Raw genomic sequence first — 27,517 nt, forward strand, 5'->3', positions numbered from 1 at the left:
TCTTCATTATGTACCTACCAGAATAATTAAAACAAAGTTAACTCTGTTTCAACTACTCCTACCAAGAATTAGGCAAAAGACAGGTAAGACGAAAATGGGTCATTTTACAAAACGTGAAGATGAAAATGTATGGGTTTATACAACTTTGCTTAACCCTAGAAGTATTCAGCTTCTTTCCTGACCCACCCCTCTTTTTAAAAGTGCCATTTAGAGAGTTTCTACTAACTCTTATATGTAAATAAACCCTTTTGATTTACTCCCTAACTCTAATTCATCATTGGCAAGAGAAAGAGCATGAGAGAAAAAAAAATTAAATGAGCTAAAAATATTTTATGAATAATGATCAATTATGAATTTTAAAAGCTCAATTTTACGGCAGAAGTCCAGAAAGCCTTGATTTGAATCCCAACCCTGTCACTTCCTGACTTTGTGCAAACCACTTATCTCTCAAGCCTTCGTTTTTCCATCTGTGCAGTAAGAACTGTAGTAATACATGCGTCGTACCTAGGGTTATTGTTGGAATTAAGACTTTATATATGTAAAACATTTAGAACAAAGCATGACATAGAGTAGCAGTTAATAAGTGTTAGCTGTTATTATCTTAAATCGAGATTGTTTAATTAATAAGAGTTACAGTATGTTGCTAGATTATAGGAAAGGACCCTCAAGATAGAATATGAGTTCTAAAAGACTTCTGAATACTCTAGACCAGTTGGGTATTAATATAGAGTAGTGATACGAATAAGCATGTCCTAAAGGACTTTACATTTCAGAGTTGGTACTAGATTCTAATTAAGACCTTTGTGTTTAATTGCTGTAACTCTGGAAGATTTTATTTCTCTATTTTCACATTTATAAGTACTCTGATATACCCTGTAATGATGGTATGGATTAACTAACAAGTGACTGTCAAGGACTTTGAAAATACAAAAACACTAAAATGACAAATCAGTGTAAGTACCTAATGTAATTCACTAACAATATAGGATACTACATTAATTCCCACAATGCCTTCTAATTCTAGTTCTTAACTCCTAAGTTCTTGTTAATTTTCTCAAAGGATGTTATAAAATATACTATGTAGTAAAAAAAAAATAAACTTCAGAATCTGTATTAGTTTGGGTTAGAAAACTGTCAGAATTAAATGTAGATCCAATAAAATTTAAAAGTGATGTATTATAGGCAAGGATGCAGAGAAAGGGGAACACTTCTACACTGTTGGTGGGAATGCAAGCTGGTGCAGCCACTCTGGGAAACAGTATGGAGGTTCCTCAAAAAATTGAAAATAGAGCTACCCTACGACCCAGCAATTGTAATACTGGGTATTTACCCCAAAGATACAAATGTAGTGATCTGAAGGGGCACATGCACCGCAATGTTTACAGTAGCAATGTCCACAATACCCAAACTACAGAAAGAGCCTAGATGTCCATCAACAGATGAATGGATAAAGAAGATGTGGTATATATACACACACACACACACACAATGGAATATTATGCAGCCATCAGAAAATGAAATCTTGCCATTTGCAACGACGTGGATAGAACTAGAGGGTATTATGCTAAGCGAAATAAGTCAATCAGAGAAAGACAATTATCATATAATCTCACTGATATGAAGAATTTGAGAAACAAGACAGAGGATCACAGGGGAAGGGAGGGAAAAATGAAACAAGACGAAACCAGAGAGGGAGACAAACCATAAAAGACTCTTAATCTCAGGAAACAAACTAAGGGTTGCTGGAGTAGAGGGGGGTGGGAGGGAGAGGGTGGCTGGGTGATGGACATTGGGTAGGATATGTACTATGTTGAGTGCTGTGAATTGTGTAAGATTGATCACAAACCTATACCCCTGAAACAAATAATACATTATACGTTAATAAAAAAATTTTTAAAAAGTGATGTAATTCTAAAATCATTATCATCGTTGCTAAAATAAATGGTCTTGTTGAGATTTAAAAATATCAGCATATGTATTTTAAAATCCGATTTTAAAATGTCATGTAATAATATTAGTAACAATTCCAGCTTAAAAGCCAAAGAGATGATTATCAAAATATTTTTGATACGGCCTATCATTCTGATAAATGAAAAGGTTATGATTTAGCCATATTTTAAAAGTACAGCCAAATCTTGATTATCTTTGGTCTGTGGAGATCTGGACAGCTGGGGTAGTTAAAATCCATCTATCATTTCAGAACTTCATCTTTAGCCTCTCCTCCCACCACATCTTTACCACAGTTAACTTAGTGGGCCAGTTTGCATTTCCACTCCCTTTTTTTCTTACTTGAACAAGGAAATGGCAAAATAAATACATGAATAAAAATTTGACAACAAATAAGACATAGGAAGGAAGGGCTAATCTATACACTAGATAACCCGTCTCTGAGTATCAAGAGTTGGCTGCACACATTGTTTACCTTAAGAATTAAAACAGCCTCATTCTCCTTCATGTCTTTAAATAAAACCAAACAGGAGCTCCTATGCCTTAACATCCCTAGTCAGCGTTTCTCTGAGTACCTGAAAGAACCCTGGTGGTACAGGACCTACTGGCATGCCATCTCCTGGGGGAACGTTTCCTAGCACTGGGCTGGGAGCTGCTGCAGCGCTCTGCAAAGAATAAAGGAGAAACAAACCTACATCATTACAGCGAAGGCACAAAACCAAAGACTAACGATCACAGACTGTAGGAAGGGGAGCTTTTCATTCCCAGGAATAACTATTGGTAATTTCCCCCACTCTAGAGGTAAACTAAGGTACAGCAGTTAGTTTTGTATATGACTAAGTTATTTGGTTTAAACAAGTCTTTTAAAACTGTTTGAATCATAGGATTTTAATAAGATGGTATATTTGAATGATATATAAAAGGCAAATAATAACACGACAAAAAGATAAAAGTTTAAGTAAATGCTTTATTGAAGGCACAGGCATCTGAAATGGTAACATCAATAACAAATATGTATATATGTAGGTAATAAGTTTGAAAACGGTGGGTACAAAAGTTGGAAAAAAGAACTCTTTTTTTAGATTATGCTTTTCTGTGTCGTAAACAAGAACAATTAATTTTCTGCCTATAGGTGGTAACACATTATTCAATTTCTGATATATTACAACCGGAAGCCAAAATATAATTGATAGCAAAAACAGGGTGGTGAGGATGAAAAAGTAATTAGGAGACTGGATAAAAGAATTAGATTTAGAGAGATTAGTTTCATATAAACAGATTATGAAAGAAACAGATTGAAAAACTCAGTCTATTTCACTTACAAATTATTTTATGGAACCCTAGAGCTTCATGAAATAGGAGTACTAAAAATTTTGAGTTAGACTCTTTGTAATCAAATCGAGGTTTTGGATTTAATTATTACATACAACAGTAATACATATCACTCACTACTCCACAACATGGGTTTCATTTCATCCTCCTACCTAGTTACATATTATAAATACTAAGAACAGTCATAAAGGGACCAGAAATGTGCTGAAGAAAGATCAGTATGAATACAACAGTTCTGCTATGAAAAGAACTCAAAACAAATACTGGATCTAGTATATCTGTTGCACTGTCCTTGTCCATATATCAGTGTATTCATTCATACATTAATATTCCATTAGAGAATGAAAAATCAATATATTTGTAGCCTACATTTCCTGGTATATAAATTGATAAAAATACTAAAACATGTTTATTCTATAATACTAGCAGTTTTTAATAATGAAGACCAATGATTTTAGTATTTCCTGAGGAAATCTAGATTTAAATGTGGTTATCTAAAATGTTGCTTACCAATGAATGCCAAAATTCTAAACTTCTGATAAAGCAAATAAAAGGACAAATAATATTTCTTAGATATTAAGATGAAACATTAATCTGTTATTCTATTTTATTTTATTATTATTACTTTTTTAAGTAGGCTCCACGCCCAGCATGGAGCTCAATGCAGGGCTTGGACTCACAACCCTGAGATGAAGACTTGAGCAGAGATCAAGAGTCAGACGTTTAACCAACTGAGCCACCCAGGCACCCATGTTATTCGATTTGAAGCAAAAACATGCAATTTAATTAGTGTACATTAATTGAATACCTACCATTTGCCAGATATTGTCCTATTTTGCTTTATGTATCAACATTCATGTTTTTAGAAAATGAAAGGCACATTTTTTTTTTCATTTTAACTAACCTGGTGTAAAGTTTTAACATACAGTGTTACAGTAAGAGGAAAATTTACCACCAAACATTTATCCTCTTTTAGTTTAAATATGATTACAGGTAGATCTAGGAAAAAAGACTTGATCAAGGTCCTTTGACAGTCAATTACTGTCATGGGGAAGCTGCTCTCAGTACTAAGAGCTAAACATAGGATGTCACTATTGTTCTAATTAATTGCAGGACAGAAACTTTTTTTTAAAGATGTATTTATTTATTTGAGAGAGAGAGACAGAGAGAGTTAGAGAGCAAGAGAGAAAGAGAGCAAGAGAGAGAGAGAGAGCATAAACGGGGAGGAGAGGGAGAAAAGCAGGTTCCCTGCTGAGCAGGGAGCCCAAAGCGGGGCTCAATCCCAGGACCCTGAGATCATGACCTAAGCCGAAGGCATATGCTTATCTGACTGAGCCACCCAGGTGCCCCAATAGAAACATTTTGAGATAAGTTTGTAAACCATCCTCACCTATACTTTTACAGATATGTGTACTACAACTTTGAGCAGGTTTATAAAAACAAAATAGAATTCAGTGAATTATTGCAGCTTCTTAGTATAATTCCAAGATGTTATTTCTCCCTCAATTGTAGTTGCCTAGCATGTGATGTGATAAGCACTGGGTGTTATACAAACTGATGAATTATTGAACTCTACATCTGACACGAATGTTGGCTAATTGAATTTAAATTAAAAAAATAATAAAATTAAAAACATTTCAAAGCAAAAAACAAAAATAAACAAACAAAAACCTTCTGCCTCCCCAAAGGAGAAGAAAAAGTTTGTTTGCATCTAAATTAAAATTCAACAAAAATGCTGGATCATCATTGGCTCCTTTACTTTTTTCTTTTTTGGGGACCACAGAGCTTAAAGGTATATAATATGCTAGCTTATTCTTCAAAGTTCTTCATTATATATGCTTCCTATGGTATTTTTCATCTATTATTTAAAAGTGAAACAAAATGTATGATTCAGATGAAGATTTAAACAATTAAATCTTTAAAAATGGCTTTTGAATGTTCATTTCATGACTTCAAAATTATTGAACAAATTAAATCAAAATATATATTGTCGAGAACTCTTTAACACTCTGCAACAGAGCAGTTAACACAATAGGAAAAAAAATCCTTAAAATCCTTGCCATTTGGAAATTAACATGCTAGTGCGAGAAGAAAGATAATGATAAGTTCTATGGAGAAAAAAAGAACAGGGAACAGAGAGTTCCCAATGAAGGGGGTAGGGATTATAATTTTAAATAGAATAGTCAGGAATGAATGAATAAATCATACAAACTAATGATCACGTTATGGTGACCAACTGATTTAAATATGCCTTTTACTCTGTTGTTGAGACTGCCTCCCTACATTTCAAGAGGTACCAAATTCCTGCAGTTTGCACCTATTCCCTCACAGTGGCACAAGAATTTTGTGGAAATTTTTCTTTCTTGATAATCATACTTTGGGCAAATAGTATTCTTGAAAAGAATAGAAGTGAAAAAAAAAACAGAATAGAAACAGCAAACTGTTTCTTGAAAATAGAAAAGAGTTTTATAGCTAGATGATTTATGTATTAGAACATGATGTACTTTTCTGGTGTGATAGTAATTTCTAGCCTTGGCACAAGGACACAAAGTGAAATGAACAGAACCTTAGTAATTACCAGTTTGTTTACCCAGTACAAAGCACTACATCAGAGCATTTCAGCCCAAACTTCACTCTGTGGACCACATTTTTGAGCTAAATCATTCATCCATTCCTCTAGGATTTATTGACAAGGGATAACTCACCCTTTATTGTACTGTGTGGACTCAAGCTTAGGGTACCATTTGGTACACTGTGTTAATCATTAACAAATACTAGTCTGATAATAAATACTCCAGAGGTACACCAAATTGCACGGCAAGCATTGTGAAAGAGTGTATTTCTCAAATCATTTAACTTGCTCATTTATATACAGTAGCAATATAAATAATATATGCTTTGAAACTGTAAGCAAAATGAGAATCAAGTTTTTGGGATTAGGGATTTATGTAGAAGAAAGAAGTACAAAATTTCTTGGATTTCATTGCTACGATTTATTTATTTTTATTTTTTCTTAGAGAGAATGGGCTAACGTGTGGGGGAGCCGAGGGAGAGGGGGAGAGAGAGAGAGAATATCAAGCCACACCCACTAGGAAGCCAATTGTGGGGCTTGATCTCATCACCCTGAGATCACAAACTGTCATTGCTATAATTTCTAGGACTTGTTTCAAGTTTACTTCCAACTTACGAGAAATTTATCTCTTGACTTGAGGATTGACAGAAAATTGTTGGCTCTAATTTATAAAGTCTGTATTATTCTGGACGGTTGTGACTAAATCACAAAAGAGGAGCAAGTAGTTTAATTACATTAAGAACTACTAGAAAGCATTAGTTTCACTGGATTTGTGTGAATTCCCATTAGAATACCATGAAAAATCCTTTATTATGTAATATGTGCATGATTAGGGTTGACTTTTTATTTTCTCTCTCTCATAAAAAGAAAATCCTGTAAATATTATGGCTTTAATATTTCTTCTAACCAAATTGAATACATAAGACTTCAGGGCAAATGTGAGAATATTAATTATCATTAAAAGTGTTTTGTCTCTCTACTGGATTAATTTGTATGATTTCAATATATATGTTTAGATAGGTATTTTCTATCTGCTCTTAAATCATTTACTTTGTCATAGTCTTAAATTTCAAGGGTTTTTGGGGCGCCTGGGTGGCTCAGACGGTTATTCAGCTCAGGTCATGATCCCAGGGTCCTGGGATTGAACCTCACTTTGGGCTCCCTGCTCAGCAGGGAGCCTGCTTCTCCCTCTCCTCTTACTGCTCCCCCCGCTTGTGCTGTCTCACTCTGTCAAATAAATAAATTAAACCCTTTAAAAAAAGTAAATTTCAAGGGTTTTTGAGAGTGACAACTTTACTTTTTCTTTATTTCCCCAAGTCGCTAATATAATTTTATCTACTTTTTATATATGCAATATATTAAATTTGGTGAATTATTTGCTTTCCCAAGGACACAGTAAAATGAACTTTAAAGAGTCACCACGAAATCTTTACATGTTGTTATATATTTATCTTTGCTTAAGTCTGTGTGGCCATTTTCCTCTCTTGGACTTCCTATACTTAAATAATTCTACCCTTTAAGAAGGCATGAGTCAATCTGTGCCCTTTCTTTCTTTTTGTGTTGTTTGTTTTTCCTTTGTATATATAGATGTCTAGCACCATTTTCCATTTTCTCCTTTCTCTTAAGTGCTATTATATAACTGCATTTAAAAAATATTTTTATTCTCCCTCTAATTCCCTATTTCTGAATTTAAAGAAGAGAGATACACTGTTACTTTATATTTTATCTTCTTAAATAAAAATCTGTAATAGAAATGAAAAGAATTCTTATTTTAATCTTAGTTATTATCACTAGTGGCCTCTGATAGAAAAAAATTGTATATACTTCTGCATGGAGGTTTCAAAACAACACGTATATAATAAAATTTTGCTTAAAAATAAAATTAGGATACAATTGATTACTAAATTAGCATTTATCAAGATTCTACACATTAAATAACTAACAGTTTTATTTACTAAGGATGTTAGAGAATCAGTTGCCTAATTATACATCAGGGAATCAAGATATAAAGTCTGTACTTGGTGCAATAGAAAAAATATTTTAAGTATATATAGAATTGTTAAGGTAATAACAGAAGAACTAAAATAGTGACATGATTATTAGAAATAGGAAGGATTGATTAAATGGAAGAGTGAGTAGGAAGAAATTGGGCAGGGAGGTGATTTTTAGTATTAAACTATCTGTGCTATTTTTAAGCCATATGCAAGGAAGTTTTTTGAGAAACATTTAAAATGGTGATAATATCTTGTCTTTACAATTTTAAGGCAAAGCACAATTAAATATTTGTCTGTTGGTTGAAGACATATTCTTTATCATACTAAGAAATCTTTCTATGCCTACTATTCTAAAAACAATTTTCAAAGAAATCAGAAATTAAAAAAGATGCTTTGCCTTTTTATATTTGATTGATACTTTGGTTTTTCTTTTGGGAAGCATGATATAAGTAATCATATATTGATAGTTTTTTTTAAACTTAAAGCATCATTGTATTTCTGAGATAAGCCATGCTTGATCATCATGGGTGATCCTTTTAAAAGGCTAATGAATTATATTTGTTAATATTTTATTCAGGATCTTTACATCTATATTCTAAATGAGACCAGTTTAGAATGTTCCTTGCTGTATTATATCTTTCAAACTTGAACATTCAGATAATTTTACCTTCTCAAAATGAATTGGATGGCAAACTATCTTTTATAATGCTCTGAAAAGTTTTATAATACAGTGTTTATCTGCTTTTTGAAAGTTAAAAAATATGCAGCAGTAAAACTGCCTGAATACAAAGGCAATTTTGGAAATAATTATGGTCATTATTCTTTTTATATTTTCTAAACTTCTATTTGCTTCAATTCTGTTCATTTACATTTTTCCCAGAACATTTCATTTCATTGAGATTTTTAGTTTTATCCATATTCACAACTACTTTTACATACTTAAAAAAAAGTCCTCTGCAGCAGCTGTGAGACTACTAGTCAACCATAAACATCTGTTTTTCCCTTCTTCCATGGTAGGAGAACTGTAGCCAAGCACACAGCAGCCCAACTACACCATAATTCTGTCTCCCTTTTTCTCACCAAGAATCAAGGTTCTTACTAATGGAATGTGAGCAGAAGAGGTATACACCATATCCAGGCTTTGGTCTTAAGAGTTTGGAATGTAGCTTACCTAATTTTTTTTTTTTAAGATTTTATTTTTGAGTAATCTCTACACCCAATGTGGGGTCTGAAACTACAACCTCCAGATCAAGAGTTGCATGCTCTACTGACTAGGCCAGCCAGGCGCCCCATCCTACTTATTTTTAATTAGAGACCTAATTGCTGTCACACCGCTAGCCTCAGTCTCAGTCTCTGGATGACTTCACGGAGCAGAGCCGCTCACCTGCCCTGGACCACCTTACCAAACTGCTGGCCCTGAAACAGATGATGAAGATTCATTTTCTCTCTCCTAAACTGAATTAGCATTGTCATCATTATCTTTGCCAGAAACTGTTTACTTCTTTTGCTGTTTTTATTATCTCTATTCTCATGCTTTTTTTAAAAAAGGCTTTATTATTTATTTTCAAACTTCTCAATTAAATTAGTAAATAATTTATTTTTTTTAAATACAAAGAATATAAAACTATAAGGTTTGGCTCTGAATTTACCTTTGATTGAATCTGCAAGGTTTGATGTTGATGTTCATGATTTTTTCCCTAAATCATCTAATCAGTATAATTTTGATTACTGGATATAACTGGAAACCAAAATTATACTGATTAGATGATTTAGCAAAAAAAAATATGAGAACAGCAACATCAAACCTTGTCAATATAAGCAAAGATATATTTTAATTTACAAATGGTTGGAGGCTTTTTTTTTTTAATTTCTAGCTTTCCCAACTGTGTCTAGATAAGATGTAGTATACAATTTCTATATTTAGGAATTTGTTGAAGAATTTTTTTGTGGTCTAACCAATGATCAATTATCATAACTTCCTATGGATATTTAGTAAAATATCTATTGTCTACATTTTTATCCATTTGTATAATATCTTCATATTGTCTCTATTTTTTGTCCCCTTGCTCTTTCAAATATATATAATACCCTACAATTCTTGTTTGTCCATTTCTCCCTTATTTTCCATGTTTAATAATCACTGCCTCAAATCTACTTTGTCTGAAATTAATATTGCAAGCTCTTCTTTCCGTATGTGTTTATTTTACGTCTCCCATCCATTTATTTTGAAACTTTATGCTATATTTGTTTCACTTGTGAGCAAGAAAAGTCCTCTAATATGCATCTAACGAGATGTCCTTTAAAATCGGAAAAAAAGAAACAAATTGTCTTTATCCTAAGTTTTAAAGGTATTAAAATTAAGACAAAAAATATCATTTACCCTTTCCTGATGAAAAAGGAAGCTAGCTTACACTTCCTATTTTATATCTCCCTCTTCCATTTCCTAATTCTTAGTATAAATATCTGGAGTTTTAGGCATACACATTTTATTTCCATCATCTCTTCCTTCAGTAATAACTTTTGGCCTCTCCATTCAGTTTTGTAACCATACTTTCAGCTTCAAAAATAAAGAACTCCAATTTTACCTATTGTTTTCCCTAACAGTTTCTTTTCTTTTTTTTCAAAGATTTTATTTACTTATGTGAGAGAGAGAGCAAGATAGTGAGAGAGAAAGCACGAGCAGGGGGGAGAGGGAGAAGCAGACTTGCCCCCTGAGCAGGGAGCCCGATACGGGGCTCAATCCCAGGACCATGGGATCATGACCTGAGCTGAAGGCAGATGCTTAACCGACTGAGCCACCCAGGCTCCCTGCCCCGCTATCAGTTTCTTAAAAATAACATAACATTTGCTACCCAGGACTTTCAATTTGTATACATTTCTAGGGTGACCAGAGGATACAGAAATATCATTTTCCAAACCCTTATATATGCAAATGTCTTTGCCGACTCTCATCAAAACTAGAGATACCACTGCTGGCTGATATTTAGTGTTGCAGAAATCTGATCCTGTCCTGAGTTTTGTTCCTAGGGATGTAATCTGTTTTTCTCTTCTAGATATTTGGACGATGTTTTCTTGATATTTATAATTCCCAAATGCCTCAATTCTGTACCTAGGTACTGATTTCTAAATTACTTGCCTAAAATGATGTGAACCTCTTCAGTGATCATTCCTGAGTTATTTTTTGAAACACTAGAAAGCTGGTGGGGAGAAAATCTTTTCAGTTAGCAGGTATAAAGGAAAGATCTGACAAACCTCAAAGGGTCATTCTTTGCAAATGTTATTAGTAACTAAGTAAACAGTTAAGATATTATTGATAACTAGGGAAATATGCTTAGGAATCTTGCCAGGAAAGGATTTTTCTAAGTTATTGGTGGCATGGGAAATTGGTACACTTGTAGCAAGCACTTTACATGTATATATCATGTGCTATAAAAAAATGAATAAATTTTGACTAAGTGATCCTTCTTTTCAGATACTATTGAAATATAAATTCTGAACTATGAGAAAAAATAGTACACATAAAATATGTTCACTGTCATATATTTATAGTAAAAAATACTCAGAGTAACCTAAAACTTCAGCAATAATGTAATGCTTAAATAAATTGTAGTACATCAAGTGACAAAACATGATTCAACTATTAAAAATAATGGTTACAAATGGAATTATTTGGGAAACATAGGAATTTGTTTATGATATAATGCTTTGTGAAACATGACAAATACAGAATTGAGTGTAGAATATATATACTATATTTATGCAAATGATAAAAAATAATCTATGAAAGACAGTGGGTGGATACATAAATTTAACTGTTAAAATTATATAAATGATTTTTTTCGAGAAAAGCTTTGTATAATGTTTATTATCTATAATGAGATATATTTCTTTTTTTTCCTTTTTTATTATGTTAATCACCATACATTACATCATTAGTTTTTGATGTACTGTTCCATGATTCATTGTTTTCCACAAACTTTCTGAAATGTCATTTTATTTCTATTTATAACATAGAGGAAAATTATTACAGTTTAAACATAGACACTGCCAGTTTTGTCAATAGCTATATAATGGGACCAAATGCTAACTTTATTTAAAACAAACCTAATCCCTAAAACTTAGGGTTAAAAAATATGAGGACATTTCTAACTTAAACAAGAACTCTTACTTAAATAAAATAAAATATAAAACATTTTAATTTTAATACTATGAAGTATACGTTTTTCTGTTTTGGAAAGTTAGAGCCTATCAATAATCTAAAAATCACTTAACATTATATCTGGGCATTTGTTTGCATTGATTACACAAGTCCATTTTTAGCAGTATATACTCAACCCCAGTCAACCCCCCTCAGTCACCCTTTTAGAGTCTGGAGAACCAGGATCATTGACTGTTGTGCTACTTTTTAGGCCTGTTTTTAAATCATAAAAATATTTTATATGTTGCTTTCAAAAAACCTTAATTATCCAAAGAATATTATCCCAACCCCTTTGGCTTCCAAAAGAGGGACAGACTCAGAAACAGCATTAAAAACAAAATCAAGGAACAAAAACCAAACATCAGTGCCGAAGTGGACCCTGGACTCTGACATCTAGAAACATAGAAAGTGATGAAGAGTGGCAAAATAAATATAGCTGGTATTTGCCATACAGAAGAAAAAGAATGCTTTTAATTGGTTGGTAATTTCTACAAAACGCTAACTTTTTCATATGAAAGCCAAGAAGCATGGGAAAGAAAATAGGCGACAGAAGGGAAGGAGCTACTGGTGCTAAAAAATGTTTTAAGTGCAAGAAAAGTGCAGAAGGACGCTGATAAACACAAAAATTGTATCATTTCTAAAGGATACTTTCAGGAGGCAGCCTTTAATTTAGTGGCTAATTTTCAGAATAGCAGCCATGTCTCAGAAATCCGGTTCCTGGAATTCTGTATTCAGCTTTATTAGCAAAGGTAGATTATAAGAAAAAAGAGCTGACATAAGAGATTTGTTTTGAGATAAAGTTCTAGGCGTTACCTTTACATCTGTAATATGCATCCCAAATACTAGGTGCTCATTAGGTGCCTGGGGCTATTCGAAGATTCACAGATTCCTTTCGGTCATACAAAATTTTGAACTTGGTGTGATTACCCCTCAAAATGATAATTATGAGTTAAGAAAACATATAAATAGCATATAAAATTTTTGTTTAAAACAAAATGAAGATATTTATGATGAACATGTTTAGCATTCATATAGGATCAGCCCTTGAGAAGTATTAATTGTCTTCAAATGAATGTCAGAGGTTGGGTAAGTTATTATTAAAGCAATAAGCCTCCATTATGACCACATGGTCAGACTGTAGGCCTGTCAACTTTCCCATTAAACAACCCTCTCCCCACCCACAAACATTTTAGTCACTTAATAATGTAAACTTCAGGGCACCTGGGTGGCTCAGTGACTGAGCATCTGCCTTTGACTCAGGTCATGATCTCAGGGTCCTGGGATCGAGTCCCACATCAGGCTCTCTGCTCAGCGGGAAGCCTGCTTCTCCCTCTCCCACTCCCCCTGCTTGTGTTCCCTCTCTCGCTGTGTCTCTCTCTCTCTCTGTCAAATGAATAAATAAAATCTTAAAAAAAAATGTAACCCTCAACAGTATTTCAAAATACCATAGTTTAAAGACAAACACAAGGAAAAGATGTTAGAAATATTAATGTTGTACCCTCTTTCACAAGGTTTTAACCATTATAGATTCTAGTAGATTACCCTAATTTTCCTTTTGACCTTAAAGATGAAAGCCTTTATCTCCCTTTTTTACTATTGATTATGAAAATCCCTGGGCTTCTACTTGTGTGAGAATCTAGGTATTTTAACTATTTCTACTAGCACCTCGTAAGGGAAATTGAATTATCAGAGTTACCCCTTGAAAAAATAATTCCCTCTGCGGTAGACAGAGTGGCCCTCCAAAGATACCCATGCTCTAATGCCCAGGGCCTGTGAATGCAGCAGCTTCTACAAGCTAAGAGCAGCTCTTGGCTGACTCCATCAACCACAAGAAACTGAATTCTATAAACAGTGTACGTAAGCTTGAGAGTGGATACTTCCCAGAGGCTCCTGGGTAGAGCTCAGCAGGCCCACACCTTGATTTCAGCCTTGTGAGACCTGGTGTAGAGAAACTAGCCTACTCAACCCAGACTTCTGACCTACAGAACTATGAGATAATAAACTTATGTTGTTTTAAGATGCTAAATTTGTGGCAATTTGTTACATCAGCAATAGAAAAATAATATACCTATCCCCCAAAATGACTATTTCATTTTGAAGGACATTTTTCATGGGGCATCTATAAATTGGGGAACTCTAAAAGATCCTTAGAGGTTACTGTACTTGACCTGTTGCACACTATGTGTGTGCTAATGCTACATTTTGATTAAATCAACCTTCCTGATTAAAAATAAACAATAGAATGAAACAGGTGGTTGCCAGAGGGGAGGTGGCTAGGGGGATGGGCAAAATAGGTAAAGGGGATTAAGAGGTACAAAATTCATTAGAAAGTCAGTCAGTCACAGGGTTGAAAAATACAGCATAGATAATATAGTCAATAATATTGTAATAACTTTGTATGATGACAGATGGCAACTACATTTATCATGGTAAGCACCTAGTAATGTATAGAATTGCTGAATCACTATGCTGTGCACCTGAAACAAATATCAAACATTGTATGTCAACTATACTTTGATAATAAATTTCACATATATATATATTTATACAACACACACACACACACACACACACACACACACACACACACACACATTCCCTAGGTTAGGTTCTGTGGTTTTCCTGGTCTCACAGTTCTTTTAGTGGCTTTGAAGCATGTCCATGTAAATTGTTTTTTTCCCCTCGCCAGTAGGGAAGCAGAGCAAGGAGAAGAACATCAAAAGCAGTATCTCTTTCGCAGTTATAATTGCCTGCCAGGCTCCAACTCCGCCTTCCTCTTCTCTACAAAGAAATGGCTCCTTAACTGTTAACTGCAGGTTCCCCCAATTCCATCTAGATTCTCGCCACACTAGCTCTTAGGTAGAGAAAACATAAAGACAACTGAAACCAGAGTTTAGGGTTCACCATGATGCCTGTTCTGACCCTGATGCAAAGTAACTTGGATCCAGCCTCCATCCTTGTGACAAAAGGTCCACTTCTTACTTCCATTTGCGGGGTTTCCAGCTCAGTTTCCATTTAACTAGCAGCTCAATGTCTCAGAGACTAGAGCAAAACATTCTGCTGAGTTCTTTCCTCATATTAATTCAAAAAGAGTATGTTTTGCCACTGAACTTCACTTCCACAGCTGAGTCCTCACTATTTGCGGTTGCATTCCCTAGATACAGATAGTTCACCTGCTTAGATCTCCACCCATTATTTCTTGCCATGCACCCCTGGTGCACAGAGTTTGCTACCTGAAGAGCATTTCCATTACTCATTCCGTACCAACTTAGTGATGACCACTTGCACATACCACTATGTGTTGCCTGCTACTAGCCTCCAAGATCTCCCAGGCAGATCTACTAACCTTTCTTGACTTCCTCTCAATGGTCTGCTGTAGGACCTCTCTCAGTTGCTTCCTCTGTCATCCTAAACGGCCTTGTTTTAGATTCCAAGGCACATGTGTTTTGATTACATGACAACAGAACCTCTATTTTTAAGTCCTTTAAAAAATCTTTGTCCCAGTACAGATTATAGTCATGGAGGCACAGCTCTGTATTAATAATATGAGTCATTTTAATTTTTGGTTGTGTGTTTGATTTTTCCAGGAAGAACGTAATCATTATATACTCATCTTTTAAAAAGTCCTATCACTTGTAAGTCACTTAAAAAGTTTTGCAAAAAGGCATATCTCCTCTGAAATATATTACTGCTTTTGAAATTTACAGCTTTGGTAGGAAGAAATTTGAAGTCAATAATTCTCAGTTTTTTCTTTTAATAGCATTATTGGCATGGACCTGAAACAACATGCATCGAGTATAACAAATTTCCAAAAGTTCTTAAATTTTATCTAGAACAAATAGCTAAATATACTTAAGCAGAATTTTAATAGGTTTAAAAAAATAAGTTTCAAGTTCTTTTATGACATCACAATATTTTTGGATGATATCCATACTAAGATTAATTTTTAAAACTTCAAACTTTAATTGTCTTCAGTTATTTAAAATATCTCATATCCCCCCAAAGCTATTATGAATAAAAAGAAAACTTGGTAGTGATTTGAGCAGAAATACTACTGTTTGGTTTTAAAAGATATGAGTTACTGTTTTCTTAAAAGTGGCATAACAGATGAATTATTAAAAAGTACAAAATGAAAATAAAAGTAAAATATTAAATGGAAATACTTGTTTACATAGGCTCCAAATTGGAAACAGGGGCTAGCTTTTTAAATCTTTTTTTATTAATATAGAATATGCCTCTGCTTAATTCTGGGTTTGAAATTATTTAATTTAATTATTTAATTGCTGCCACAAGGCAAAGCAAACCAAAACATTACTATATATTAGCACATATAAACATACAGATTAAGGGATACCTGCAAAGGATGCTTTTACATCTGTGTAATGTTTTGGTGGAGAGGCAATCTAAAAAATGCCTTAACAAAGATCCCAAAGATAGTACCTATAAAAATACAGTTAATTAGATTAAAAAATGAGAAATTAAGCAAATAACTGGTACTCTCCATTAGAACAGAGAGGCAAAAGTAAAGACAATCATGCTAGAAAAATGCTTTAAAAATAAAAAAATAGTAATAAACCTCATGAGACATTGGTTGAGACACACTTGGCCAAACTTCATCCACCATTTCTTCTCTCCAACTATCTGCCCTACAGTAATCACTGATATCCACTGATCTGAAATCTGTAACATATTTAGTCATTAGAGAAAGATGGTTAACTACAGTTTCAACATAAAGAGTTAATGTGACTATTTTTTTTTAAACAAATATACCAAGTCTTAAGGGGTACTGGGCTCTAGAGTATGGCAACACGCCTCAAAACACCTGGAATTCCTCTTTTGCAGCTATCTGCCTTCAGACACTGTACCACATTCTTTTTGGGATTCTTAAGATAGGAAATCTTTATCTTTAAACAGTCAATTTGCTTTTTAGAAGCAGGCAAAATTCATTTGGTATAGTATATTGTAACAGTGGATTTTAAAGAAAGATAAAAAGATTTCAAATTAAAAACAATTTTAACAGGAGAGCCTTTTCATATAAAGTGGCTTGAAATTCAACTACAGGGGCACCTGGGTGGCTCAGTTGGTTAGGCATCTGACTTGATTTTGGCTCAGGTCACAATCCTGGGGTCGTGAGATAGAGCTCCATGTCTGGCTTCACTTTGGGCATGAGGCCTGCTTAAGATTTTCTCCCTCTTGGCGTGTGATGTAATAAGCACTGGGTATCATATAAGATTGATGAATCACTGACATAACTAATAATACATTATATGCTAATTAATTGAATTTAAATTTTAAAAAATTAAAAAAAAGATTCCCTCCTTCTCTCTTTGCCCCTCTCCCCATCTTGCTCACTCACGTACTCTCTCTGTAAAAACAAAAAAGAAAAAAAAGAAATTCAATTTCAAAAATTTGATGTCTTTAAAGTGACAACATGATTGAAATGTTTTAGGTTTTTATTTTTTTATTTTTAAATTTTTTATATTTTTAAAAGATTTTAAGTAATCTCTACACCCAACATGGGGCTCAAACTCACACCCCCTTAGATCAAGAGTCGAATGTTCCACCAACCAAGCCAGCCAGGCACCCCAAGTTTTTATATATTTTTAAATCAATTTTTTACTTCATTTTCATTCACGAGTATACTCTTTTAATCCAACAAATACTTGCGCCTACTATACATCTGATATCACACCAAGTAAACCTTATTTTTGTTGCCAAGAGTTTATAATCTTAGAGGAGGAAACATAATTACACATATATTTATTTACCAATGTGATAAATGCTAGAATAAAATATAAAAAGAGAGAAAACGTAATTTGGAGGGCTACAGAGCGTTTCCTAGAAGTAAAACTTAGGCTGAGAAGCTAAAGAAAGAGTTAGTGATAAAAGGGCAAAAAAAAAAAAGTGAGGCAACAAAACTAAAATATTATAAACTAGAAGAATTAAAAAGTAAAGACCCTACAGTGACCAAGAGAGTGACAAGAGTATACGAAAAAATAAGAAAGGTCAGTATGGCTGAATCACAGTGATTCTAAAGTGTGGCATGAGATGGTTTTAACTTTCTCAGAGGATCAATATGAAGATTAAAGAATTGGTTGGTTGTTTTTTTTTTTTTAAGATTTTATTTATTTATTTGTCAGAGAGAGAGAGCACAAGCAGGGGAAAGTGGCAGGCAGAGGGAGAAGGAGAAGCAGGCTTCCGGTGCAGGAGAGCGCCTGATGTGGGGCTCAATCCCAGGACCCCAGGATCATGACCTGAGCCGAAGGCAGATGCTTAACCTACAGAGCCACCCAGGAGTCCCTGATTAAAAGGTTTTGAGGAAAAAAGCACATGATCATCAGATCTATTGTTTTGAACAGATAAGTGTGGTAGCTCTCTGAGAAAAGGAAATAAAGGGGGCAAGGGAAGATGCCTTCTGAAGTTGCAGAGTGATAGACTGAGCTGCTTGGGCAGCAGTGGAAAAGAAATGTGGATGGATAAAAAATATGTTTCAGGGGCGCCCAGCTGGCTCAGTCGGTCAAGCATGGGACTCTTGATCTTGGGGTCGTGAGTTTGAGTCCCACATTGGGTGTAGAGATTACTTAAAAATAAAATCTTAAAAAAAAAATTTTCAAAGTTTAAAACTGCCAGGATTAATGAAGGCAAATCCCAAGTGAGTAGGGAAGAAGGGCAGGATGTCATGGATGACTTCCAGATTTCCAGCATAAGCATTGCTCCAATGCAGTGAGACCACTAACACTGAATGCACATCAAGTGTAGAAGAAGGAGTGGAAAAAGGGAAAAGCATAAATTCATTTTAGAATGCATGAAACATTAAAAACATTTAGTAACAATTCATTTCCTAGTATTTCCAGAAAGGAAATTCCACACCCCCTAACTTATCTAACCATCTTACTGACCTTATATTTTAAAACCATTTTTTTCATTTAAGTCCTTCTTTTCTAGTTTTCCTACATTACAGAGAAAACAACTGACCACACTTTAGGTATGTAATTTTAGCAATATATACCTTCATCAGCAAAAGATGAATAGGAATTTATGGTTTCTGTAACTCTTGTATAAATTCTATTGTAGGACCAACCATTTTATGATGAGATTTTCTCTGTTCAGACTGAAAATACTTAGCCTTAAAGGGCCAGGCCTCTTTTCCTCCTTTGTATATGCAGCATTTAGTAGTGCCTGGAATGTGGTCAGTAAAAACTGGCTGGATTGAATCAATGCTATTATGAGGATGTGTTTTGTTTCTGGCTAAAATACATGTTATGTCATTTATAAAATTAGTAAGTACTTAAATCTAAAGTAGCCTGTTTTATGTCAAGTAAGCATATCAAGTTCCTAGAAGACAAATTGACAGAAGTCAATGTAGCTGATTCTTGCTTTACTATTTCCTAAACAGGCTTGGATAGTTTTAAAGGACACTAAAGTAGAATAAATTACATAATCTGCATGTGAGCATTCACTGTAGGTGAATCAATGGTGCTATTAAAAAAGAAATGTCAATTTATTTTTAGTATCATTTCATCTGAATAGTAATTTGACTACTATAAGATGACCACATAATTCATTTTCAAGATCAAATTCTAATATACGGTTGCCAATCACATATAGTCATTAAGTTAACTTCATTTTAAACACCATTCTGAAAATGGAGTCATACAATAATCATTTCTTTCACTGTGAAATCACTATCAGTGATTATTCAACTAGATAAGACTAGATGTTTTGTCTAACAAAGTAAAATTTAAGGTAAAAAGCCCCGGCAGATACAAAGGGCTTCACTTAATAATAAAAAAAACAATTTACAACAAGCAAGTTATAACGCATCCTTAATGCACCCAACAGTATAACTTTAAAATACATATAGCAAAACTGACAAAATTTCAAAGAGAAATGGAGAAACCCATAATCACAGCAAGAAATTAAGAGACTTCTCAAAAACTCATATATTGAACAGACTAAAAAAATTAGATTCGGCCACAATTAATAAGTTTGATTTAAAGGACACTTAAAAGACCCAGTACCCACAAATAGAATATATATATTTTTTCAAACCCTCTTAGAATATTCATAAAAAATAGATCAAAGTAGGCCATAAAAAAGGCATCAAAAATAGTCAAGAATAGATATTTATGGATTATATTCTTTGAATATGAAGCAATAAAATCAGAAATTAATAAAACTTTTATTTCAAAACTGTATACTTTCAGAAACTAAAAATATATTTTTCTAAATATGTAAAATCACAACAGAAAATTATTTAGATTTGAACTACAAAAACCTTCTGTATCAAAATTTGTAAGGTATAGCTAACGCAGTAGAGAAAGTGCATAGCTTAAATGTGTATTTAGGTGTTGGAAAGGCTAGAAAAATTAGATCCTCTGGATTTATCCCTGAACAGTAATAAATGTAAAGAGCTTACTGTTTGTGCTCCATTTGAAATTTACAAACAGGGGTAACTGGGTGGCTCAGTCAGTTAAGCGGCCAACTCTTGGATTCTGCTCACGTCATGGTCTCAGGGTCCTGGGATTGAGCCCTGCACTGGGCTCCACACTCAGCAGGGAGTCTGCCTGAGGATTCTCTCTCTCCCTCTCCTCTGCCCTTCTACTACTCTCCCCACTCTTTCTCTCCAATAAATACATCTTTTAAAAAAATAAAATTTACATACATATTTACTATATTTCTAACTTGGACTTGGCACTTGCCAGATACAGTTGAGTGAAGTGGAATATTATAAGATTCTATTCTTAAGTTTATTGTAAAACAGAAAAAGAGAGAAATGACTATTTCATACTGTAAGGTAATACATACTATTCAAGTATAATACAGAATGGTAAAAACATAGCTATGGGGTAAAACCAACCATACTGTGTGGTTTCTAACCTCTGAAATTGCATTAAAGTGAAAAGTAAAGAGAAATATCTTGGAAGGAAACAAATGCCATTTATGTTGGGAGAAAAGTTATAAATTGTAGTGCATTGCATTGCCTTGGTAAAAATATTACCTGTTCTTCATATGTTTGTGAAAAATTTGGCTGTTTATGCTAAGCAGAGGCATTGTCACCTATCCTCCACACACTAACTCCTGATACAGTTCATGTTAAGTTGATCCCCAGAGTATCCTTATCCCTCTCTGCAATACCCAGCAGACCAGCACCTCACCAAAGACAAAGGTTATTCAGAACATAGCATACTGTAAGTTCTATAGGAACTCACACTAAGAGGAAAACAACCTAACATTGGGGTTATCTTCACAAAAGACAGTCTTGATTGAGCTGAATTTTAGAGAAAAGCTAATATGATGGAAAGAAATAATAGTAATAAAAATAATTCGGATTAGAATAAGAACATGGGAAAATGCACAAAGGAAACAATGAATTACAAAGAAACTATAGAATATAGGAAACAATTTCCTCCTTGGTCATCAGGGGACTGAGGAATTGTATATATAAGATAAGAACAGGTGCTGGGAATTCTTGAACACCAATATAGATTTTATTCAATGAGTGATAGGAAGTTATTTTATGTCTCCAAGATATGAAGCAACTTAATAATAGGATGATATTGATATTTCTCCCACAGTAGAAAGAAGAAGGAGGAACAAGGAAAAATTGAAAGCAGAGATACAAGCATTTAAAATAATTCAGGCTTTCAGGCTGGAAAAGTGGATGGCAGCAATAGTGATACAGAGAAATTAAAGCATTTAGAAGAGAACTTAAGAAACAATCCATTCAGGTTTAAGACAATACAGCAATATGGGTTGAAAAAAAAAAACCACCAAAAACCAGAAGAATATGGATCCTATGTGACATTAGTCAGTTGCTGAAACTCTGTGCAATGGTTCCTTCTTTAAAAAATGTGTGTAATAATAGTACTTACCTTTTAGAGTTGTTGGAGGAATACTGAGTTAACTTAGATAAAGCAATTAGAATGATGTCTGGCACAAAGTTAGGAGTCAATAAATATTACCTATTATTACTATCATTATTTACTTCTAGTTTGAGTTGATATACAAGTAGAGACGTCTGAGAGTCCAGTGGGAAAGCACACAAATAAAACATGGATTAAAAGACAATACAAGAATAAATATTTTTGGTATTTTCCCCATCTCCATCCCATTGCCATTGTCATAATCCAGTCTTTCATCATCTTTTACAAAAGACTGTTACAACAGCCCCCTGTTTCTCTCACATCTCTTTCCCCTCAGGTCCGTATTTTAGGCTGTCACTAACTTTTTATAAGCACAAATGTGCTCATATCACTTCTTTACATGAAAACTAAAACAAATGAAGACATCTCACTTCCTATAGGAGAAAGCCCAGGTTATTCATCATAGTGTAATGTATAACTTATTATGATTATTTGAGACATAAGACATGATCATGGATCTAAAGGAGTAAATATAGTATAAAGTGGGAACTAGATACACAAAGTAATAAAAAAAGATATTCACAAGGAGTCCATCCTGGTTATCTGGAAAAGGCTTCTTGGAAATGATTACTCTGGAACTTAGTATTGAAGTACGTAAGCATTCACTAGGCCAAGAAATATAATTACAGTGAGGTTATAGTGTGGAAGCTAGATTACAAGATATGAAGAAGGATGGGAGTTGTTAAGAAATAGAAGTAGTAGCTACAGACTATTCATTTAAAAGCATTGGTTAAGAAAGAATAGAAATTAAAAAGTAGTTAAAAAGAACAAGGCAGCCAAGTGGAGGTTTTGTTCAGATGGGGAAGGAGTTCAAGATGATGATAATATATGAGAGTAGGGTCTCTAAGAGACAAAGAAATTACATTCAGGGCACAGTCTAAGAAGGGAAGAAAGGCATCTCTTCTGAGACTGCAAGGAAAGATGGGATTATCATCACTTTCTGTTAAAGAAAATAGAAATTAGTTGAGGTGAAAGCAGTCTGTCATGCAGCTCATTCCAGATGGTCTCACTCTTCTCTGTCAAAAAGGATATGAAGTTATCAGCTGTTATTGAGAAGAACTGAAATTGAGAGCATTTAGAAAGGAGGTATTTGAAACAGTTGCTATGAAAAGTAAACTATCAACTAATGAGTGAAGGGTAGTATTGCCAAGTGTATACAGGGCCAAGTTTCTCTTGAGAAAGCACACCTTTAGGACAAAGTCTATTTGATAAAACAAATGTTCCTTAATACAAGGAAACAAGTGGTAATACAATCAAAGCCAAATCTGAAAGATTAATGGGGAACTTTATAAAGTAGTGCTCATTAATTTTTGCTTTAAAACTACCACCTTCAAACTACAACCTCATTAGTTTAAAATTTTGGTAATTAATTAATCAATGATGCACACAGTTGACATCAGCAATAATTTTCTAACTTTGAACTTTGAATATACGAAAGTATATTGTAGATATTGTAACCTTTATAGCATCAAAAGGAAAGAAAAAAGGGAAGGGAAGAGAAGGGAAGGGAAGGGAAGGGAAGGGAAGGGAAGGGAAGGGAAGGGAAGGGAAGGAAAGGAAAGGAAAGGAAAGGAAAAAAGAAAGAAGTATACCTAACAGTGGAGTAGTAGAGATAAAGTGGAATATCAAAAATCAAATATTAAAAGATCAGGAAAAAGGTCAAATTAAAGAAAAAGGGCAAAGATTAAATGAGAAAAACAGAAACAATATGTAAGACAACCCCAAAATACAGATCACTACACTAAATATATAAGCAATCAAAACACAGCAATAAAAAGACATAGATTTCAGATAATAAAACAAGATCCAGAACATGCTGCCTCAAGAAACATATTTTATATACAAAGATATATATAAGTTAAATGCAAAGGCATTGAAAAGGACATACCTATAAATATTATCGTAAGAAAGCTGGAGTACCTATATAAATATCAGATGAATTAGACTTCAGGACAAGGAATATCAGAGATAAAGAAGGACAGTTTTATAATAATAAAAGAGTCAATGGATCAAAAAGACAAAACAATCCTAAATGATATGCACCTAATTAATGAGCTTCAAAGTACATGAAACAAAGACTGTCAGAACTGAAGAGAAATAGACAAGTTCACAATTATAGGTAGAGATTTTAATACTTCTCTCTTAATTAATTGATAGAATAAATACATAGAACATCAGTAGGGATATAAAAGACTAGACTAAATCTATAAATTAACTAGATCTAATTGAACTTATAAAACACTACACAACAATAGCAAAATACACATTCTTTTAATGTGTATTTTTGAAACATTCACCAAAACAGACCACGTGCTGGGCCATAAAACAAGTCTCAATAAATTTTAGAAGACAAAATACAACATATGTTACCTGAACACGATAAAATTAAATTAGTAATTAAAAAGATATTAAAAATATCTCCATACATTTGGAAATTAAACAATATTCTCCTAAATACCATGACTAAAAGAAGTGATTGTATGCAAAATCAGAAAGGATTTTATAGTACAAAAATATTTTATACTAAATGAAAATAAAAATATATCAAAATTTGTGGGAAGCAGCTAAAGCGGTGCTATAGGGAAAATGTACAGCACTAAATTTTACATAAGAAAAGAAGATTTAAAATCAATAACCAAAACTTCCATGTTAAAAAGCTAAAAAAAGAAGAGAAAATTAATGCTTAAGTAAGCAGAAGGAAGGAGACAATAAAAATAAAAGCAGAAATTAAAAGAGTAGAAAATTGAAAAGAAATATATAACCAGAAAGCAGGTTCTTTGAAAATTCAATAAAACTGATAAACCAGACTCAAGAAAAGATAGAAGATATAAATCACAAGGTGATAGTAATAGCTATCTTATTGATGTGAAAAGAAAATATTATGAATAATTGTATGCCAATAACATTGATAACACAGAAGAAATGAATACGCTGAGAGAAAAAACAATGACCATAGCTAGCCTTAAAAGAAATAGAAAATCTAAATATCTCCATGTTTAATAAATAAATTGAATTCTTAATAAAAACTTTCCCACCACAAAATTCCTGGCCCGAATAAAACTTTAAAACTCATTTTATGAGGCCTGTATTATTCTGACATCAAAAACAGGCAAAGAAAATACCAGAAAACACAGACCAATCAATATCTCTCATAAGTGTACACATTAATATCTTACCAACATATAAAAAGATAATAAATATAACTGAGATTTTTTCCATAAATGCAAGATTGGTTTAATATTTAAAAATTAATACTAACAGAATAAAGGTGTAAAACCAAATGATCAATTATAAAAAAGCATTTGCATTTGACAAAATTCAACACCTACTTAAATTAAAAAAGAAACTCTCAGCAAAATAAAAACAGAAAGGAACGTCCTAAATCCAATAAAGTTCTAATATGAAGACCTATAGCCAGAGTCATATTTAATGATGGAAAACTAAATGCTTTCCCTTTAAGGTAAAGAACAAAGCAAAGATGTCCATCATTACCATTTTCATTTGACATTTTACAGGCAGTCCTAGCCAGTGCAATAAGGCAAGATAAAGAAATTAAAGGCATAGAGATTGTAAAGGAAGAAGTAAAACTCTCTTCACAAAAAACATGATTACATGCATAGGAATCTTCAAAAAAGTACCTAGAAGTAATAAATGAATTAGCATGATCAAAGGATACAAGGACAATATACAAAAACTGATTAAATTCAGTATGCTGTGAACAAATATTGCAAAATAAAATTTTAATAAAATTTCTGCTCCCTTCCCCTAGTCATGGAGCTCCCTCTTCAATGGTCTAGATGTTGTGAGAGAGTAATGAGTCTCTTTGGACACATGGCTGGGGAAACCAGGGGTTCACTCACTGACTCTTCCTTTCCCCCAAAGAAGAAATCAGATTCTCTAATTTAGCCCTAAACTGTGCCATCTTGGAGGAGGGATGATGCCAGCAAAAGCAAGCTGTTCCTCTTACCCACTTTACTGTGTCCAAACTTGGTTCCCCCCCCTCTTCTCCAGTGGAGTACTAGAACTTCTTCTCTGGAAAACTGCACTTCTACACAGGCTCTCTCATCCAAAGGTGACTACTCAAGTTACTGTTCTGCAGGTGCTCCAGAACACAGATGAGAGGAGCCAGAATCAGTTCCCAGTAGGTTCTGTAGCCAGTACCTATGTCCATTTGCCTATTACCTAATGAACTAGTGGTTGAGGCTCCTCTCAGATCCCTTGGCATATGCTACTAAGTTCCAAACACCCACAAAGAAATTTTTATTTGTGGATGGATGCCAAATTTTCATTGCTGAAGGGGTGGAGGGGACAAAAACAAGATATATAAGCTTGTTTTTGTCTTATACTGCCATGATGTTAATATCACTCTCCATGGGCATCCTATATATATATATATTTTTTTTTTTAAGATTTTATTTATTTATTTGACAGAGAGAGATGCAAGAGAGAGAGGGAACACAAGCAGGGGGAGTGGGAGAGGGAGAAGCAGGCTCCCGGCCGAGCAGGGAGCCCGATGCAGGGCTCGATCCCAAGACCCTGGGATCATGACCTGAGCCGAAGGCAGACGATTAATGACTGAGCCACCCAGGCACCCCGCATCCTGTATTTTATCTGGCAATCCTAGCCACACTAGATGGACATAGGTAAGAAATGTTTATTGTATTAAGGCACTGAGATTTTGGATTATTTTTACAACTATTTGCCTACCTTGACTAGTATAAAAAATAAAAATATTTTAAGGAATTGTAGTAGAAATAATTAGTAGCAATAACACTAATAATAGTCATGGAATTAATTAGATTTGTGAATGAGGTTTGAAAATATCTCCACATAGTTACTGCGGTTAAGCTGATAAAGAACCAAGTATCTCTAACTCTCAGACACAGTATATGAAATAATGGAGATTCAAGAAATTTATTTACGATACTTGTTGAGTATGTATTACGTGTGATGTACTCTGGGATATATAATAGTAAGACACATTTTGCACTTTCAGGGACACAACAGGGCAGCTTATACAAGTGTTAAAATAACCCTTGTATAATGCAAACAGCAGTACATGACAAATTAGGAGGGAAAACACTGTTAATACAAAATCTTTAATTTGGATACCATAAAAGGTATTACCAAAGTGTCAAGAGAGAAAAACTGACTTGTACAAAGGCAGAGAGTATTTTCTTTTTAACTTCTCATAAATTTATGTTCCCAGAATCTAATGCCCATTCCATTTTTGGCAAATTAGCAAATGAAATTCCCTTCCTTTTGCCCTTAATGGTTTTTATTTATTTTAAAGAGAGGGAGAAAGAGAGAGTGCACAAGCAGGGACGGGGCAAAAGGAGAGGGAGTCTTAGGCAGACCTTGTGCTGCATGCAGAACCTGAAGCAGGGCCTGATTTCAAGACCCTGAGATCATGACCTGAGCCAAAACCAAGAGTCTGATGCTTAACCGACTGAGCCACCTAGATGCCCCTTCCTTTAAGAGTTTTAAAGGGAATGTTTAAGTATAAGCCTAGTTTGGGTCACCAGGGTGGCTCAGTTGATTAAGAGTT

General features: G+C 33.8%; 1 protein-coding gene across 8 annotated transcripts in view; it reads right to left on the reverse strand.

Annotated features, from left to right (window-relative positions):
* The window catches only part of SSBP2 (single stranded DNA binding protein 2), a 296,491-nt gene that overhangs the window by 92,530 nt on the left and 176,444 nt on the right, over positions 1 to 27,517 (reverse strand). For 6 of the 8 annotated variants that reach the window (XM_027604661.2, XM_027604665.2, XM_027604666.2 and 3 more), the window contains exon 5: positions 2,523 to 2,612. The exons of the other annotated variants lie outside the window; for them this stretch is intronic. In XM_027604661.2, the coding sequence (XP_027460462.1) occupies positions 2,523 to 2,612 (90 nt within the window). The remainder of the gene's footprint in view (positions 1 to 2,522; positions 2,613 to 27,517) is intronic. 8 annotated transcript variants of the gene reach the window in all.

Source organism: Zalophus californianus, chromosome 5 (genome assembly GCF_009762305.2).
Source record: "Zalophus californianus isolate mZalCal1 chromosome 5, mZalCal1.pri.v2, whole genome shotgun sequence".
Lineage (NCBI taxonomy): Eukaryota > Metazoa > Chordata > Mammalia > Carnivora > Otariidae > Zalophus > Zalophus californianus.